Below are 15,945 nucleotides of genomic sequence, written 5' to 3' on the forward strand. Positions count from 1 at the left end.
TTCTCTCGGGCAGGAACTGTGTCTTAAGAGCCACAACCTAGCACAGTAGTAAATGACCAATACATACTACTGGAATTCATTGGTTATGAGGAGAGCTCAATTTAAGTGCCACTTGCTGGATGAAACCTGAGTTTGCTCTTGTTTATGAAGTGTTTAGAAAGGGAAATGGGTTCACCAGGAGAGGGAAATAGTGATAAGTTATACAAGCAGGCAAGGCTCCAGGAGCATTCCATGCTCAAGAGGAGATAAGCTGTATACATTATTATCTGTAATGTACTTTAAAATGCCCAGTAAAGACCAGGGTTAGCAAACCCCTGTGGGCCAAATCCTAGTCTGCATCTATTTTTGTAAACAAGCTTTATCAGAACACAGTCATGTTCATTCACTTAAGTATTGGCTATGGCTGCTTTTGCACTTCAAAGGCAGAGTTGAGTAATTGGAACAGAGATCAAATGGTCTGCCAAACCAAAAATATTTACTATATATATATACTTTATAGAAAGAGTTTGCTGACCCCTGTTATGGATCCCGTGGTATAAATGTGTGTGTTAATTTCAATCTGCAATCCAGGGGCAGTCTGTTGCCCTAACTGGAATTGCCCATCTCAGAGTCAGTTAGTGACTAAATAGTTGATTAAATACTATTTATTATTTGATTAAATTTATTACTTTATTAAGTTTATTACTTGATTAAATACTATTAAATACTATTTAATCAAGCAGAAATATATTAGAGACTTTTCTGCCCTCTTTTGAAGCCCGTGAACACCTAGTGAGTCTCACAGCCTGTCCCCTTAGGAATGGCATCCTAGGCCTGATTTCTCAATGGTCCTGTGTCTAACTACTGATCAGGAGGCTTCTTAGAGCCTTAGTCCAACTTAGGTACAACTAGCTGAATCTTGCTGCTAAAATATTGTTGCACTTGCTCATAATGAATCTCTCATGCCCGTGAAGACTTCACAAAAGGACAGCACGGGGACTTCATTGAGCTTACAGAATAGGGGCATGACTGCTGTGTGCCTGCTTGCTGAGAACATCCATATGTGTAGTACAGATCAGCCTAGATCTGCCTTAGTTGTAACTTGGCGGGGGGGACTACAGCACTCTCTTACCGTACTGTGGGAGACTATCCAAATTTCACCTAAAAGAACTTAATGGTTGCTCGTGACCTGATTGGCTGAGGTCCGTGCCCAGAAGCTTGCTATGAGGACAGTCACATATGTCTTGATACATTCAGGAGGTAGTCTTTCATGCACATATGATTGGGGAACTCTGAAGCAAAGCATCCACCTTGTACCATATGCGCGCACAGTCTCCTTCCCTGTCCCCACTCTGGGTACAGAAGGTGGACATTAAGTAAGCAAGAGCGTGGCCTGGAGTGTGGGAAAGTAGCAGGCTGAGTGTGTGTGCACTTTGAGGAAACTTGAGAGGGTGCAAAGTGGGGAGTGTATGCAAAAAGAAATGAAGGAGAGCTGTGACCTTCATTTCAAAGGAATGAAAGGATCTACAAAGCATGGCCAGTGCATGATTCAAATAGTGTAGTGCTATTCTGTTCTAGTGGATAGGATTACTTTGGTGGTGGCAGAGGTAATATATAAAAATATTACTTGCAACATTTAATAAATAACTGCTTATAAAATATAGAAATATTTTAAAATCTCATATTCATGCTTGCATGCCCCAGAGCTATTTCAGAACTAGAAATCTGGAGACAAAGTGCTAATATTTAGAGCCGAGGACCTGAAAATACACATACCTCAGCTGATTCTTGACAGTGCAGGGCAAGGTGGTCTTCGACATAAAACAGACAGAACACACAACTTTAAGCTTGCAAATTAAGCAAGACAGTTACTTACAGACTCAGAAATTTCACTCTGAGGCTCCGGAATAGATTCACTGCGTTCTTCCCCTGACGTCCCAAAACCAGGTTGAAGCAGTGGTGAACCCAAAACTTGAATGAGGTAAGAATCAAAATCCTCACATTTTTTTTTAAACAATTTTTGCTTCAGGGTGTCTTTTAAAAGAGAAGTAGAAAAGGAAGAATGTAGGAGCAATGAAACATTACTCAAAACCTGTTTAAAGAGAACTTCTGTGCTCCCCTTAAAATAAACAGACACTTTCCCATCACTTGAAGTCAACTGCTAGGTAAACTAAGATTTAAGGCATTTTTACATCATCTGTAAGAGGCCATCTAAAATAATTGCATTGAATTGAATAATATATGATAGCCCAAATAGACAAAAGAATGACTTAAATGTTTGTTATCCAAAGTGACATTTAACTGTGAGCTATGCTGTGGAAGGAACGAGTTTCCCCATAATAAGTTTAATAGGCAATTATCTCTGGTTTTAGGACTAACAGAAGACCAGCCAGTCCAAAAATATATTCCTCCCTGGCTGGAACAAATTACTAACTCCTTTGGTTAAGATTATAAAGCTCTTCAATTATTAAAATATAACTCGTCTCTGAAATATGTAATACTTCTGGCCATTCTAACACATTAACAGCCCGGTGGGATTGAATATATCAGATAAACCCACCAGTCACCCAGCAGGGTGTCAAGGAAATGGGACCCTAGGTTAGAAAGTTCTGGAGAAAGGAGGAAATAGAAAACGGACAGGTTCTGAGAATGGTATGGTATCCTTAGGGCCAGCTGTGCTAGTACCGGGAGTAAGCCTGGAGCAACGTGGAAGGTCTGTGCCAGGCCACGTCAGACCCCACTCTCAGATGGGTGGAGGAGGAAGGAGGAAGCCAAACTGAAGCCTGCAACCATATTAAGCATGAATTTTACTTATTTCACAAGCTTGCTGGGTGTGGGCCCTGCCAGAATAAGTTAATCAGTTTCCAAAAAATTGGAACGTGTTTCATTGTAAAGCAATACTGACTATACTTCAATCATAGATGAGTCAGGGCCTTAAAATGTCTCATTAGGAAATATGAGTTCATGTGAAAGGGTAAAATGGCATAGGGAAGGCCATCAGGTTAGCAGTGACTGTATGATGAATACTCAAAATGTTGTTCTTTACGATAAACTCCTGACATCAACATGTTTACTTTGCATTATCTTTCATAAAAACAGAGAATAAAACATTATCTATTTTCATACGAACACAGAATGTATAACAGAGAATACAACAGAATAATTCCAGCTACTTGTGTTTCTCATCTCTTTAGATCAGTATAATTTTTTTCCATTCATCATGTACTTCTGAACTCATTTTGCTTCTACGGTTATTTTCTGCCTTGCTGTTGGCTAGATTCGTCTCTTATTCAAGTTAGGTAACTTTCTGAACATTAGCTAATCTCAGCAACACACCCAAGTCCTATTCTTTCTTTCCATTCATGTCTTTCAACTATAGATACTCCAGTTAAACAATTTCAAGGCCAACTCAGCACTTATTATGAATGAATAAAGACGAGATTGTACTCTCTAATCAGGATGATACTAGACGTTTTTATCTTCTAGAGTGTGCATAAGCCTCATTAGCCTCCTGATTTCCATTTTTGGTCAGGATAATCCAGTGATGTGGTACTTGGAAGGACAATGTAAATTCCTTTCCCCTGGAGCTGAGTCTTACCTTGTAGGGTAATGAAGTCATCAAATTGATAAACATGCTCACTATCTGGGTCAGTAGCAATTAGATTCATTTCTTTGTGGAACATTTCAAAGTTGGGGTCATTTCTCTTTACCACCCCAATCACAAATATTTCCACACTGGCGTCACTGGCGTTCTTCACCACCTCTGTCAGATTCTTTTCATCTCGGGTATCTGTCTGCCCATCAGTGATGACCAAGGCCACCTTCTTTACACCCGGCCTTGCAGCTTCGAACATGTGGTTGGCTGCATGGAGAGCTGTGGCTGTGTAGGTACCTTCCCCGAGATACTGCATGTTGTCCACTGCCAGCTTGAAGTCGTCCTTGCTGGAGAACTGTGTCAAATGAGCCACCATCTCCACCTTATGGCTATAGTTGATTATGCCTATGCGGGCTGTGTCAAGGTCCAGAGCAACCTGGTCAGTCAGGGTCTTCACAAAATTCTTGATGATCTGAAAGTTCTCTGGCCCTACACTTTCTGAGCTGTCAATCACGAACAGCAGCTCTAGCGGAGTCTCTTTGCATTTGGGCCCACAACCTAAAAGATGAATGTTGAGATAGAAACATTGCAGGAATGAAAATCAAAACATCACTGATTAACATCAGATTGGTGGAGGGAAGGGAGAGACAGGCAAGGATGAACCCAAGACCTGGATTCTTACCTTCCTTTTCTGTTACTGTGAACACAGTTGACAACTGTCTCCATTCTAGTTTCTATACCTGACTCTTTTTCAAAAATAATTTCTTACAAAAAAAACCCCAAAACACTGTAGATGACAAAATAATAAGCACCTATATGCCAATTTCGCAGATTAAAAACTAAACTACAGTCACGTGCTGCATTACACCATTTCTTCCAACCATGGACCACATTAATGGCGGTGGTCCCAGAAGATTTAGTACCATATGGCCTAGGTGTGTAGTAGGCTATATCATCTAGGTTTGTGTAAGTACACTCTATGATGTTTGCACAACAACGAAATCACCTAATGATGCATCTTTTACAATGTATCCCCATCATTAACCGACACATGAGCGCATTTTTAAGAGTTGGCATCCCCTGTGTATGCCCTCCTGATTACATTTACCACCCTCTCCTGAAGAGATAACCACTATCCTAAATTTGTCATTCCACCATTTGTATTTAATCTGAATCCAAAAGCTAATATTTCCGTCTTCAACCATATCTTATATGAAAATGGATATTTGCTCATTGGCATGGCCAATGGGTAAAGTAATAGGATGAAATTTCTTAATTGTGAGGAAGGTTAGTGCCTTTAATTGTACACAAGAATAGCTGCACCTAGCTACTCTAATTTATGTCTCCAATCACTTACAGTGACAACTAAGGTGGCTCCCATTTATCAAGGAGGCCCATCCATACTATGAAACCTTTTGAGGATAATGATGTCAGAGAATGCTGGTCAATAAACAACATCTATTTAGGGTTTACCATTCAAAGCGGTTGCCGGGGTCACCAGGCAATAAGAATGATCAGGGTTCCATTGGGTTATTCCTATCATGTTGCCCAATAACGGTACCACAAAAAATCATGAGGAAAATTGGTACCATTTTTACCAGGCTTCTAGAACTCAAAAGCTACGTCTAAGCTGGCCTGTCACCATACAGAGTTTCAGGTTGGTTCTTAAAGTTTAGAAGTCTTGAGGACAAGCCAGTTCTGGGGCTCTGTGTATAGAAGGGCAATGATATTTCTGCCTCTGTCCATTTTAAACTCAGGAGTTTCCCTTCTCTTCATTATTTCAATAATCTCTTGCCTTTTGGCTAAGCTCTTTCTCAACTTCCTCTTTCTGGTAAGTCTATTTTAAGTCTAATGTATTTAGCCATAGAAGCATTTAGACATAGTTGTGAAGCGAGATGACCTCCTGACTCTGTCCTCCTGCCTTTGAAATGGAATGCACTCTAGAAATGTGCTCAAAATCCCATTAGAAAGTCTTCTTGCTTCAGGAAAAACACAGACATGTTAAGCGCCACTAGCCTGGACTCAAATACCACTTAGGCCCCTATGGTGCTATTTCCTTTGTTGTTTTTTTCTTCCCAAGCTCAGGTAAATGTCACTGAATACAAATGAGCTCTGTGTTTGCAAAGGGCCTGGCTGCCGACAGACTCTAGGCCGGTGTCTTCACGCTTTTTAACCACCCTGGGAACATGATTTTCTTTTCTTAAATCAGGATTCCCACAGCCCTCATTGCTTCCTTTCAGTTTCCCATTGACTTTTCAATCGCACTTCAAACTTTCCCATGAGCTCCATAATATACGTCTTCTGGGTGAACGCATTATCTTGACCAACACAGAGCCTAGTGGGGTTGGGACTTTAAAGCGATTATTTTTTCTTAATAGTTAAATCTTACCACATATTTCAAAAATAAGTTTGATAATTTCTTCTTTCTGGAGGAAAAAAGAAAAAATGTATTAATTGTATGACCATAATATTTTTTCCTATAGTCATAAAAGATATGTCTTATTACAATCAACATTGGGCCATTTGATTTAATCCTTCCACTGAAGAAAATAAAATACATAGCACAGAGGTTAAAAGTTAGCTATAATATATCATAATTGAAATGTGTTTGAGTTGTGAAACGTAATAGCTCAGACGTTTGGAGTTCAAATTGCGGCTCCGGCATGTATCAGCTGTGTGACCTTGGGCATTAGGTGACCTAACAATGTCTGTGTGTCAGAGTTGTGGTGCAGATTTAACAAGGTAACGCATGCAGAGCTCTTAGCACAGGGTCTGGCCCCACAAAGTACTGCCTACAGTGGTGTGGGTAATGCATGTATTCAGTTAACACCATTTAACCCACATGTCCTGAGCAACCAAGACAGGCCACAGGCCAAGAGAGAGTTCATTCTCTGCTATGTTCCCTCCTCTTTTTCAGTGCCATTCCCCAATTTTCCAAGACCTTCCCCAGTTTCCTAATACTCTCACTTTGACTCTTCCATGAAATGCCTCGGGGCTCCTGAACGCTCCTTCCTGGTCCTGCTGTTCATCAGCTCCATCAGAAGGGCCTGAGAGGAGCTGGTAGTACAAGAATATCTGCCAATGCCTTGCCCTGAGTAGCATGTTCACAAATGACTGGGATGAGACTGGAGAAGGCAGGATTCTACGTTTGCCAAAGACAGGAAGCTGACAGAGGTGATTAACTTCACAGATGAAAGACACAGAAGCCCAGAAAATCTCAACAGGGAGGAGCAGTGGATCTCATCTAAGAAGACAAAATTTAACAGTTGCAAAAGTAAGGTTTTAAAAGGAAGTTCTATGACAGAATTGGAGTGAAAATGTCAGCTGGTAACATGGCTGAATGGAAGCATTTATGAAGAATATTCAGGGAATTTTCATTTAATTTTCTTTTTTTACTTTAAATTGAGTAAAAGCCAACGATTTCAAGTGGCTATTTAAAAAGAACTCACAATACAATATTAATAAAATTATACAAAATGGAGAAGTCAACTGTCATCCTTTTTTCAGGTTTTGTCATGCTTTTCCACATTTAGAGATGTATTTATTAAATCTGAAACTAGAATATGTCTAGAAAGGGAAAATGTATATATTTATATTATGTATCTAGAAAGGGGAAATGTATGTATTCTTATATTTATGTTTAATATTTTTACAAGTGGAGAAAATACTATACACCAAGTTTTATAGTTTTTCACTTCATGTGATATCATAATTAATTTCCCATATTATTAAGTCTTCTAAAAAACAATTACTGAAATCAAATGCATGGCCATTTTAAGGCTCTTGATGTGGACTGCCAAACTCACTATCAGAAAAGCTACAGTAACTGACACCTCTAACAGGAGTATGTAAGAAAATCTGTTTTATTTTAGACACACAATACTGGTTATTATTATTATATAATCTTTGCCATATGAAAGAATAAAATATCTCATTGTTTTAAATTACACTTAGTCAATTACTTGTAAGGGTAAATTTTATTTTATATGCATGTTTCCAAGTTGTGTTCTCCTGTTCATAGTCTTTGTATGTCCTGTGTCCATTTTTTCTATTAGAATGATTGTCTTTTATTGGCTTATAAAGGCAATTTATATATCAAGGTTGTATTTTAATTCTTTTCAATGTGTTTTTATGGCATAACCAAATCTAAAATGCTTTAAGTAGTCATATATGTCAATCTTTTCCTTATATTCTTTGCTTTTAAGTGACTGGAATAGTTTCACCCTTTCCACTAAAATTGCTGAATGACTACTTTGGCTACTTGGTGCCAATGATGAAAGCATCAAATTTATGCCCCTTAAAGGATTCACATTCTAGCAAGAAATAGACATATCAACAAATACTTTTGTAAGTGTTATGCTGTTATACTGGAGCCAAGGAACCATGTTGGTCTGTCAGGAATTCCAGGGGTGGGAGTGGGGATGGGGCTGTGGTGCAGAGAGGTAGATTCTGACCAGACTGGGGTGAGGCGAGTAGAGGAGGAGGAGGAGAGTTCCAGGCAGGGACAAAGTACACAGAGCACACTGCATGACAGTCCTTGAGTAAACTTATGACTCGGTATGTGGCGGAAAGAATGAGAGGAAATATGGAAGAGAGATGAACTCTAGAAGGCCTTGGTGTCATGTTGAAAAGTGTAGACTTTATTCTGGGCGGTGGGAAGACACATGGTCCCTAAGCAGATAAAGATCTGATCACACTTTAATTACGAAAGGTGATCATGGCAGCCAATGGGGGGATTTGAGGTTCCTAAATAGTTCAAGCGAAGAAAATGACACCAGAAAGCTGTGGTAGCAGTGATGGACAGGAAGGACTGGCCTGGAGGGACATTTCAGAGGGAGATGAAGAGGGTTGGTGAGTAATGTAAGAAAGGATGAGGGAAAGAAGGAGTCTCTAGGAGGACCAGGAGGAGGCAAATGATCATGGTGCACTCTCTGAGATATAGAGGAATAGCATGGAGGAAGGTTGGGAGCTAATGAAGATCACTGGGTTCAGCTTGCGCCTGGCTTAGTTTCATGTATCTAAAGGACACCCAGCTGGCGATGTCCCGTAGGCAGTAGGCTGTAAGGTCTGGGGCTCAGGAGAGTGGATCAAGCTGGAGGCAGATTTAAGAAATGCCAGTATACAGTTGCCTGTTGAAACAGAGATGGCAGATAAGCTGCGTGGAGCAAGGCTTCTCAGTCTTTTTACAACCAGTGTGCCCCCCTCCCTCATTTCTTACACGTACCCTTTTCCATATTTATAATATAAACACAATATTTTTTTGTTGTCCATACAACTTTTCTGTGATATTAAATTAGCCTTTTCAAACTATACATCCCCGGTGCCTTTAATGGCTGTCCCTCCCTGAGAGTGTGAAGGCAGAAAAGAGAAGATTGAGGGCAGACACTGAGAAGTGCTAACATTTAAGGGACAGGAAGAGAAACAGTCTTTTTGAAGCAATTTAGGGTGAATTATTAAAACATTGAACTCTTTGCCTCTTCAAAGAGAAGTTTGTTAGTCTGGAATGAATCTGCGACTGACAGCATTTAGGAATATATTTGATCAGGGAGAGATAGGGGTGGGACGAGGAAAGAGGCCTTCTAAGAACAGCATTCATGGGGGAATACCTGGATTTGGCATCAGACAAGCCAACCTGGGCTATAAGGGCTCTATTACTTGCTAGCTAGATGACTTCAGGCATAGTGCTCAAGCTTTGTGTCTGAATTAGCATGTCCTCACTGAAGTGGAGATCATACTACGTACCTCATGGAGCTCTCATGTGGATTGATATGGGGTCTTGGGTAAGAGGTAGCTGAAACCTACAGCCTGTCTCCTCATTGCACTCCAACCCCACCAGTCCTACACTGCCAGCATCATGTGGTGAACCCAGTCCTCACTTCAAGCTCTGTCCAAATCCCCAGAAAACACCTGCCCCTTGGACACCTCATGGGTGGGCCCATGCATACAGGCCAGTGTGGTCAGCTCTCCCAACTTGGGGCCACTTGGGCAGGCAATTCTGGAATCCTGTGATCCTGTGTATCCAGAGTGTGGTGTAGAGAGGACATGTGCTCAGGGTCATCACTCCCCTTGGCCGGAAGGACTCGTCACCCAGAGGAAGGGGTGCAGGTGGAGAAGGACTGGAGGTCCAGAGCGGTGCTTCTGAAGCACACTGGGTACTCTGCACTACTAGGCAAGGGTGGTACTGATGTGAAGGAGCCTATCACACTGCGGGTCACATACTAGATTTTCATTTAATGCAAATTCTCCTTTCTTTCATTCTTCCCTTTCTGCTAGTCCCTTTTCTCTAGAATCTAGAAAGCCAATGTCAGCAAAATGGTATCCTCATTCCTAAGTACTCTGCCTCTTGGGTAAAAACCTTCTGCTCCAGAGACAAAAGCCTATCTTGCCCCCAAACATCATCATACGTCATTTGTGTCTGCTCTGGACTCACATATCCACTTCTGTCATAGCATTTATCAAACTGTAGGTGAACACCATTTGCTTGTCTTTTTCTCTACTGGGCTGTGAGCTCCTTGAATCCAGAGACACAGTCTCTTATTTTCTACTAACAAGAGGGGATTAGTCCCATCTCTGCCGCAAGGCCGGATAAGGGCTGCCTGGTGTGATTCCTCCCTCGCATTCAGATTCCATTACCTCGTGCATCTAAGTCGACACTGGGCTCGGAGCAGTGCTAGCATTTACATAGCAACTGAAGCTCTGCGTCAAAAGAATTCAGACTTCTAAAGCTAACACATGGATGTAATAATTTTGCAGGCACAACCCTCAATTACCCCCTAGGATTGATACTCACTGTAAGTCCTAGGTCTCCTTTTGGTCCTTGTAACCCCTACTTAGTGGAAGAAGAGTAACAGTCAATATAATTTGGAACTAGTTAGTGTATAAAATTACAGTAAGACTTTAAAAATCACTTCTTGCCTGTTTTCCTGGAGATCCGGGCTCTCCAATTTCCCCTCTCTCGCCTTTCTTTCCCACATCGCCCCGTTCTCCATGCTCTCCCTTTATCATATAGTGAAAAGGTAAGTTGAGAATGTGAATAATAAAGCCAAATAATAATAAAGCCAAATTTTATTATTTGATTTATTTGCAACTAGTGTCTCTTGAAGACCTGGGGCTCTTGTTGATACAAATATACTATCAGAAAAAAAATGGGGGGCATTTTATTTACATCCCCCCGACCCCCGCAGGGTGTCATAATCTAATCATGATGGACCAGAGATCTCCAGATGAAATGACCTTGAAATACCGTTGGATCAGTTCACTGCCTTCACGAAGTTCAGCTAGTATATAATTTTATACCTGAGTTATCTGGTATCTTTTACATGGTATGTTGTAAGGATTTATTCCTTCATCAACTGGCTTTTGAGAATGAAGAAAACGAAATTTTTATAAAGTAAGCATGTTTGTAGTTAGGAAAGGAAATGCATAGGATTCACTTTCAAATAGATTTTTTCCTCTGAGAGCTGTAAGGAGAAGAGTCACAAGTATATGAGAGCTCCTCCAAAGTTCAAGTTAAGCTATTGAGATCCTAAACCTAAGCATTTCTCAAAGGCCCCGTAATACTTACCTTCTGGCCAGGGAGGCCACGGCCTGTTGTGCCCTTTGGCCCTGGAAAACCTTGAGGTCCTTGCTCCCCCTGCACGTGATATGAGAAAGGGTCCCTGTAAATTTCTCAGGATAACTTGGGATAATCTCTGGGTCAGATATATGCTTGCAATTTCAAAACTGCATTATAGCAATATCTAAATTGGAGGGAAAATATATATGTCAGATGGACTCAATGCTTTGCTAGTCAAAGTTTAACTACTGAATCTTGGGTAGAAGTGAGGGAGCTGGTTTACAGCATTTGCCTATTTTGGTGGTATAAATACCCCCACCTTGGCTTATTTCATTCTGTGAACACAATATCAACCAGTTCACAAATAACAAACAATTATTATATCATTTGTGATATTAATGGTGATTTTTATAATCTTCTCCATATTTTTCTATATTTTTTGACATGTTAAAAGCATGTATTATCTTAATAATGGAAGAAAAGAGGATATAAAACCATCTCTCCCCAGTTAATGCCAAGGAGTTGTTTATATAATTCCCCATACACTGTTAGTTCCATCTCTGATAACCTGTAGCAACATGAGTCTATTTATCTAAATTTACTACCTCCTTAATTTGAAAAATAAAAATGTTTTCATTTCAGGACTTGTTTTTAACTTTCCCCACCATATCTTAACATCTCTCCTGCCCCCCGACTCCCATCCCAAACTCGCACAGGTTTAAAGGGTTTTCTTGATGTCGAGCACGTGGAACAGGAATAATCCCTAATGAGTATGCGATGTCACAGTACCGATGCTGCTTGGATCCTATACACAATCCCTACTTAACTAGATCATTATTAGCAATGAGTCTGTGGCAAAACTTTGAAGGACCATGGGCTCCTGGGATTTGGTTTGCTTACGTTCAGCATCTTTCTCAAAGGTATCCTGACCACGCCCACTAGAATCACTGGTATGCTTAATAAAAACCTCAGACCGACTAAATGAGAATCAAGGATGGGGGCAGGGGTGATATATGCATTTTGCCATAGGCTTGCTGAGGCTTGAGAACCGCTACTCCAGAAGGCAGATGGGCTTTAGAAGGTCACTCCTGGAAAGGTTGCAGAGGCTTCCGTGGAGGCCTTTGTAACTTTGAGTGTCAGCATTCTTGCGCCCCCTTTCCCAGCTCATTGGCTTTCAAGCTTTTTTAAATCAACAGAACGCTTTCTTTTTAAAAGTGCTATAATGAAACATTTCAGACATACAAAATTTATCCAGAAAAAGACAAACACTCACCTGTATACCACCACATAAAAAAATGAAATAGTGCAGTTTACCAGTGAAACTCCCGACGTACCCAATCCCATCCCCCAAGGAGACAGGAAATCTCTCTCTGAAACTAATATTCATCATTCATATCCATGTTTTTATGCTTCAAATACATCTGTATATATTCTAAACCAATGCACAATATTGTTTTTAATATTTTAAACTTCAAATAAGTGATATATTTATGCATCCAATTTATATTTTAAATCTCAAAATTCTATATTTGAAATTTATCTGTGTACATACACGTAGTTCTAGTTGGTTAATTTTCTCTGCTATACAGTATTCCATTGAATAACTATACTACAATTTATCCATTATCCTAATGATGGACATTTAGGTTGTTTCCAATTTTTCCCTGTTACAAATAATGCTTCAATTAATACTCTTTTATATATTTTTGCACACATGCACACATCCCTGGGAGGGAACCTTTTCATTAAGACAAATCTTATACAGAAGAGTACAAAACAGAATGAATACAAGTAGAGATTCTCTTATTTAAGTGAAGGGCTCAATTTTTCTTGCATCTATCCCTAGCTTCTCACAGCACGTTGGCTTGGCTGAACTTTTAGGTCATTTTTTTCATCTCTGCCATGTTGTATTTCTAAACAGATGGCAAGTATGGGGTTATAGTTTTGCCTCCTCGGTTCAACGCTAGAGGACTTAGAACAAGTTCCTTACAAGTCAGATTGCAGAGAACTCATTCACTGAACATATTTTTCACTCTAATGCCCAATACAGTGGGCCCACAGTGAACGTCTATGCAGTGTTGTGCATGGATGTCTCAGGCCTATCCGAGGAGACCCACCCATGAAGAACAAGTGCCCCCTCTATTAGTTGCTTAGTTGGTTAGAGGAGACAGGCAGGGATCATTGGTCTTCTTTATTCAGTTTACAGTCAAGAGAGAATAGTCTTTTCCAACCAGGAGACCTACTGGTATTGGGAGCCCCAGAACCCTGGATAGGGATTGGTGCCAATTAAATAAGCCCAAAACAGGAAATCAACACTAAGATTACAAGCTGGGATTCAAGCAGAAGAAAGGAGGAGAAAAATCTGTTCTGTTTCCAAAGACTGCATTGCTAACTCTAGTGAGATGAAGAGAAATAGGTAGGAATGTGTATAACACAGACTAACCTCATTACACTTACTGAAAAACATGCTGTACTAAGAGTGGATCTGTAGAGGAGACAGTGTCAAGATGGTGGTGTAGGCAGACTCTGAACTCGCCTTCTCCCATGGACACAACAAATTTACAACTACTTTTGGAACAATTACCTCCTGAGAGGGAACTGAAAACTGGATAAAAAGAACCTCTACAACGAGGGACAGTGCTGATTGAGGTGGAATTGGCAGAAATGCCTTTTGGAGAAAAAAAAGGCACCTTCCAGCTGCAGCACTTCATGGGAGGCAGGAGCAATCTTAAGGTACATAGCCTTCCCTGGAGGAGTGGGGGATCTCAGAGGGGGAGCATTGCCACAATAAGCAGCTTTTGGACTCATCACACTGAGACAAGTATCATAATATCTGGCTTTGCTGGCTGTTAACAATAAAAGGGAACACCCCTAGAAAAGCTATCATAAATAAGGGGAAAAGAAGCCTGCTCTTAAAGGGCCTATGCACAAATTCACCTGTTTCAGAAAACAACCTAAAATCATCAGAAAGAAAGGTATACTGTCTTTTGGTGAAAAGAGACTCACTTGATAGGCTCTGGGTGCATCTCAGTGAGAGGTGAGATCTCCCCAGGCTGAGACTACCTCCCCAGGGACTGAGACATTGGTGGCAGCCGTTATTGTGATCTAGTACAGGTGTGCCAACACAGACACTGGCAGATGCCATTGGAGTTCTTCTCCCAGCCTGCTAGCCCAGGCTGCACCCACTAGAGCATCAATTCAATCCAGCTCAGCCAGGGCAGACAGCCCCTAGGGACAGTTCTGTAGGGACTGGTCCCACCCAACGGCAAGCTCTCAGGCAACTTGTGGGCCCAAAGAGGCAAAGTACCAGGAATGTCTACAGCCAGATGAGTGGGTCCGCCTCTGTGGAGAATGGCATGCATGAGGGGCAGGCCTGCATTGGTGGAATGTGTGGGACCTCTGCAGTGGGGTGACTGGGTCTGCTTCAGTGGGTCAGAGCATGCACGTGGGGCAGAAGTGTGTTGATGGGTTGTGTGGCCTTGCAGGTGCTGGGGTTTGTCAGCTGCAGCAGACTTGTGCTTTTCAAAGAGCCACATAGGGGATCGGGCCCTACTTTCCAAAGCCTGAAACAACTGGGTGCTCTCATGCTTGGGACATGCCCCACTCTGCTTGGGGCCACCTGCAAACTTGAGAGAGCTGACAACAACCTTGCAGGCTGGACACCTACTGCAATTATAAGCCCTTGAGCCTAGCAACCAGCCACATGGGGGACCTACTCACTTAACAGAAAAACTGCAACAGGAATGTGCTATTAGACCTTGCAACCAACTATGAGGGGCTGCCCATGCCCAATAAAGTGACTGAAGGCTCCATAGCAGCCACACACAGCTGAGCATTACAACAAGCCAGCCAAGGGACAGCTAAGCCTCCCTGGGCACCTGCAGCAAGAGAAACCCTGCCACAAGAGAAGGACACATGTAGCCCACACAGGGGAGACTCCTGGAAAATTTAGAACTGGTGATGAGAGGGAAGCACACTGCTGGCCTCATAAGGCATCTCTTATACAAGGCCACCTCTCCAAGATTGAGAGACAGCTGACCTACCTAATACGTAGATAAAAGCACAGAGAAAGAGGCAAACGAAGAGACAAAGGAATATGTTCCAAGTAAGGAAACAAAACAAAACCCCAGAAAAATAACTAAACAAAACAGAGATAAACAATCTATGAGATAAAGAGTACAAACTAATAGTCATAAGGATGCTCACTGATCTTGGGAGAAGGATGGATGAATTCAACAAGAACTTCAACAAAGAACTGGAAAATATAAAAAAAGAACCAATCAGAATTGAAGAATACAATACTGGAAATAACAAATTCACTAGAGGGACACAATAGTAGAGTAGGTGATATAGAAGAACAGATTGGCAAGTTGGACAAAAGACTAGAGGAAATCACCCAAGATGAAAGGATAAAAGAAAAAAGAATTAAAAAGAACGAGGACAGTCTAAGGGACCTCTGGGACAACACCACGCACATTAACATCCATATTATAGGTGTCCCAGAAGGAGAAGAGAGAGACAAAGGGGCAGAGAATCTATTTGAAGAAATAAGGGCTGAAAACCTTCCTAACCTAAGGAAGGAAACAGACATCCAGGTACAGGAAGTACAGAGAGCACCAAACAAGATAAGCCCAAAGAGGCCCACACCAAGAAACATTATAATTAAAATGTCAAGAATTAAGGATAAAGAGAGAAAGGCAACAAATTACATACAAAGGAAACCCCATAAGGCTATCAGCTGACTTCTCAGCAGAAACCTTACAGACTAGAAGGCAGTGGCACCATATATTTAAAGTGCTGAAAAGAAAAAACCTAT

At 41.2% G+C, this 15,945-nt stretch overlaps 1 protein-coding gene across 1 annotated transcript in view; it reads right to left on the reverse strand.

Moving 5' to 3' along the window:
• COL28A1 (collagen type XXVIII alpha 1 chain) overlaps positions 1-15,945 on the reverse strand; it is a 168,519-nt gene that overhangs the window by 12,049 nt on the left and 140,525 nt on the right. The window contains exons 28-33 of the mRNA XM_046669968.1: positions 11,139-11,207; positions 10,490-10,570; positions 10,365-10,400; positions 5,964-6,000; positions 3,578-4,132; positions 1,856-2,013 (exon numbers count right to left, since the gene is read on the reverse strand). Of these exons, the coding sequence (XP_046525924.1) occupies positions 1,856-2,013; positions 3,578-4,132; positions 5,964-6,000; positions 10,365-10,400; positions 10,490-10,570; positions 11,139-11,207 (936 nt within the window). The remainder of the gene's footprint in view (positions 1-1,855; positions 2,014-3,577; positions 4,133-5,963; positions 6,001-10,364; positions 10,401-10,489; positions 10,571-11,138; positions 11,208-15,945) is intronic.

Source organism: Equus quagga, chromosome 8, assembly GCF_021613505.1.
Source record: "Equus quagga isolate Etosha38 chromosome 8, UCLA_HA_Equagga_1.0, whole genome shotgun sequence".
Classification (NCBI taxonomy): Eukaryota; Metazoa; Chordata; class Mammalia; order Perissodactyla; family Equidae; genus Equus; species Equus quagga.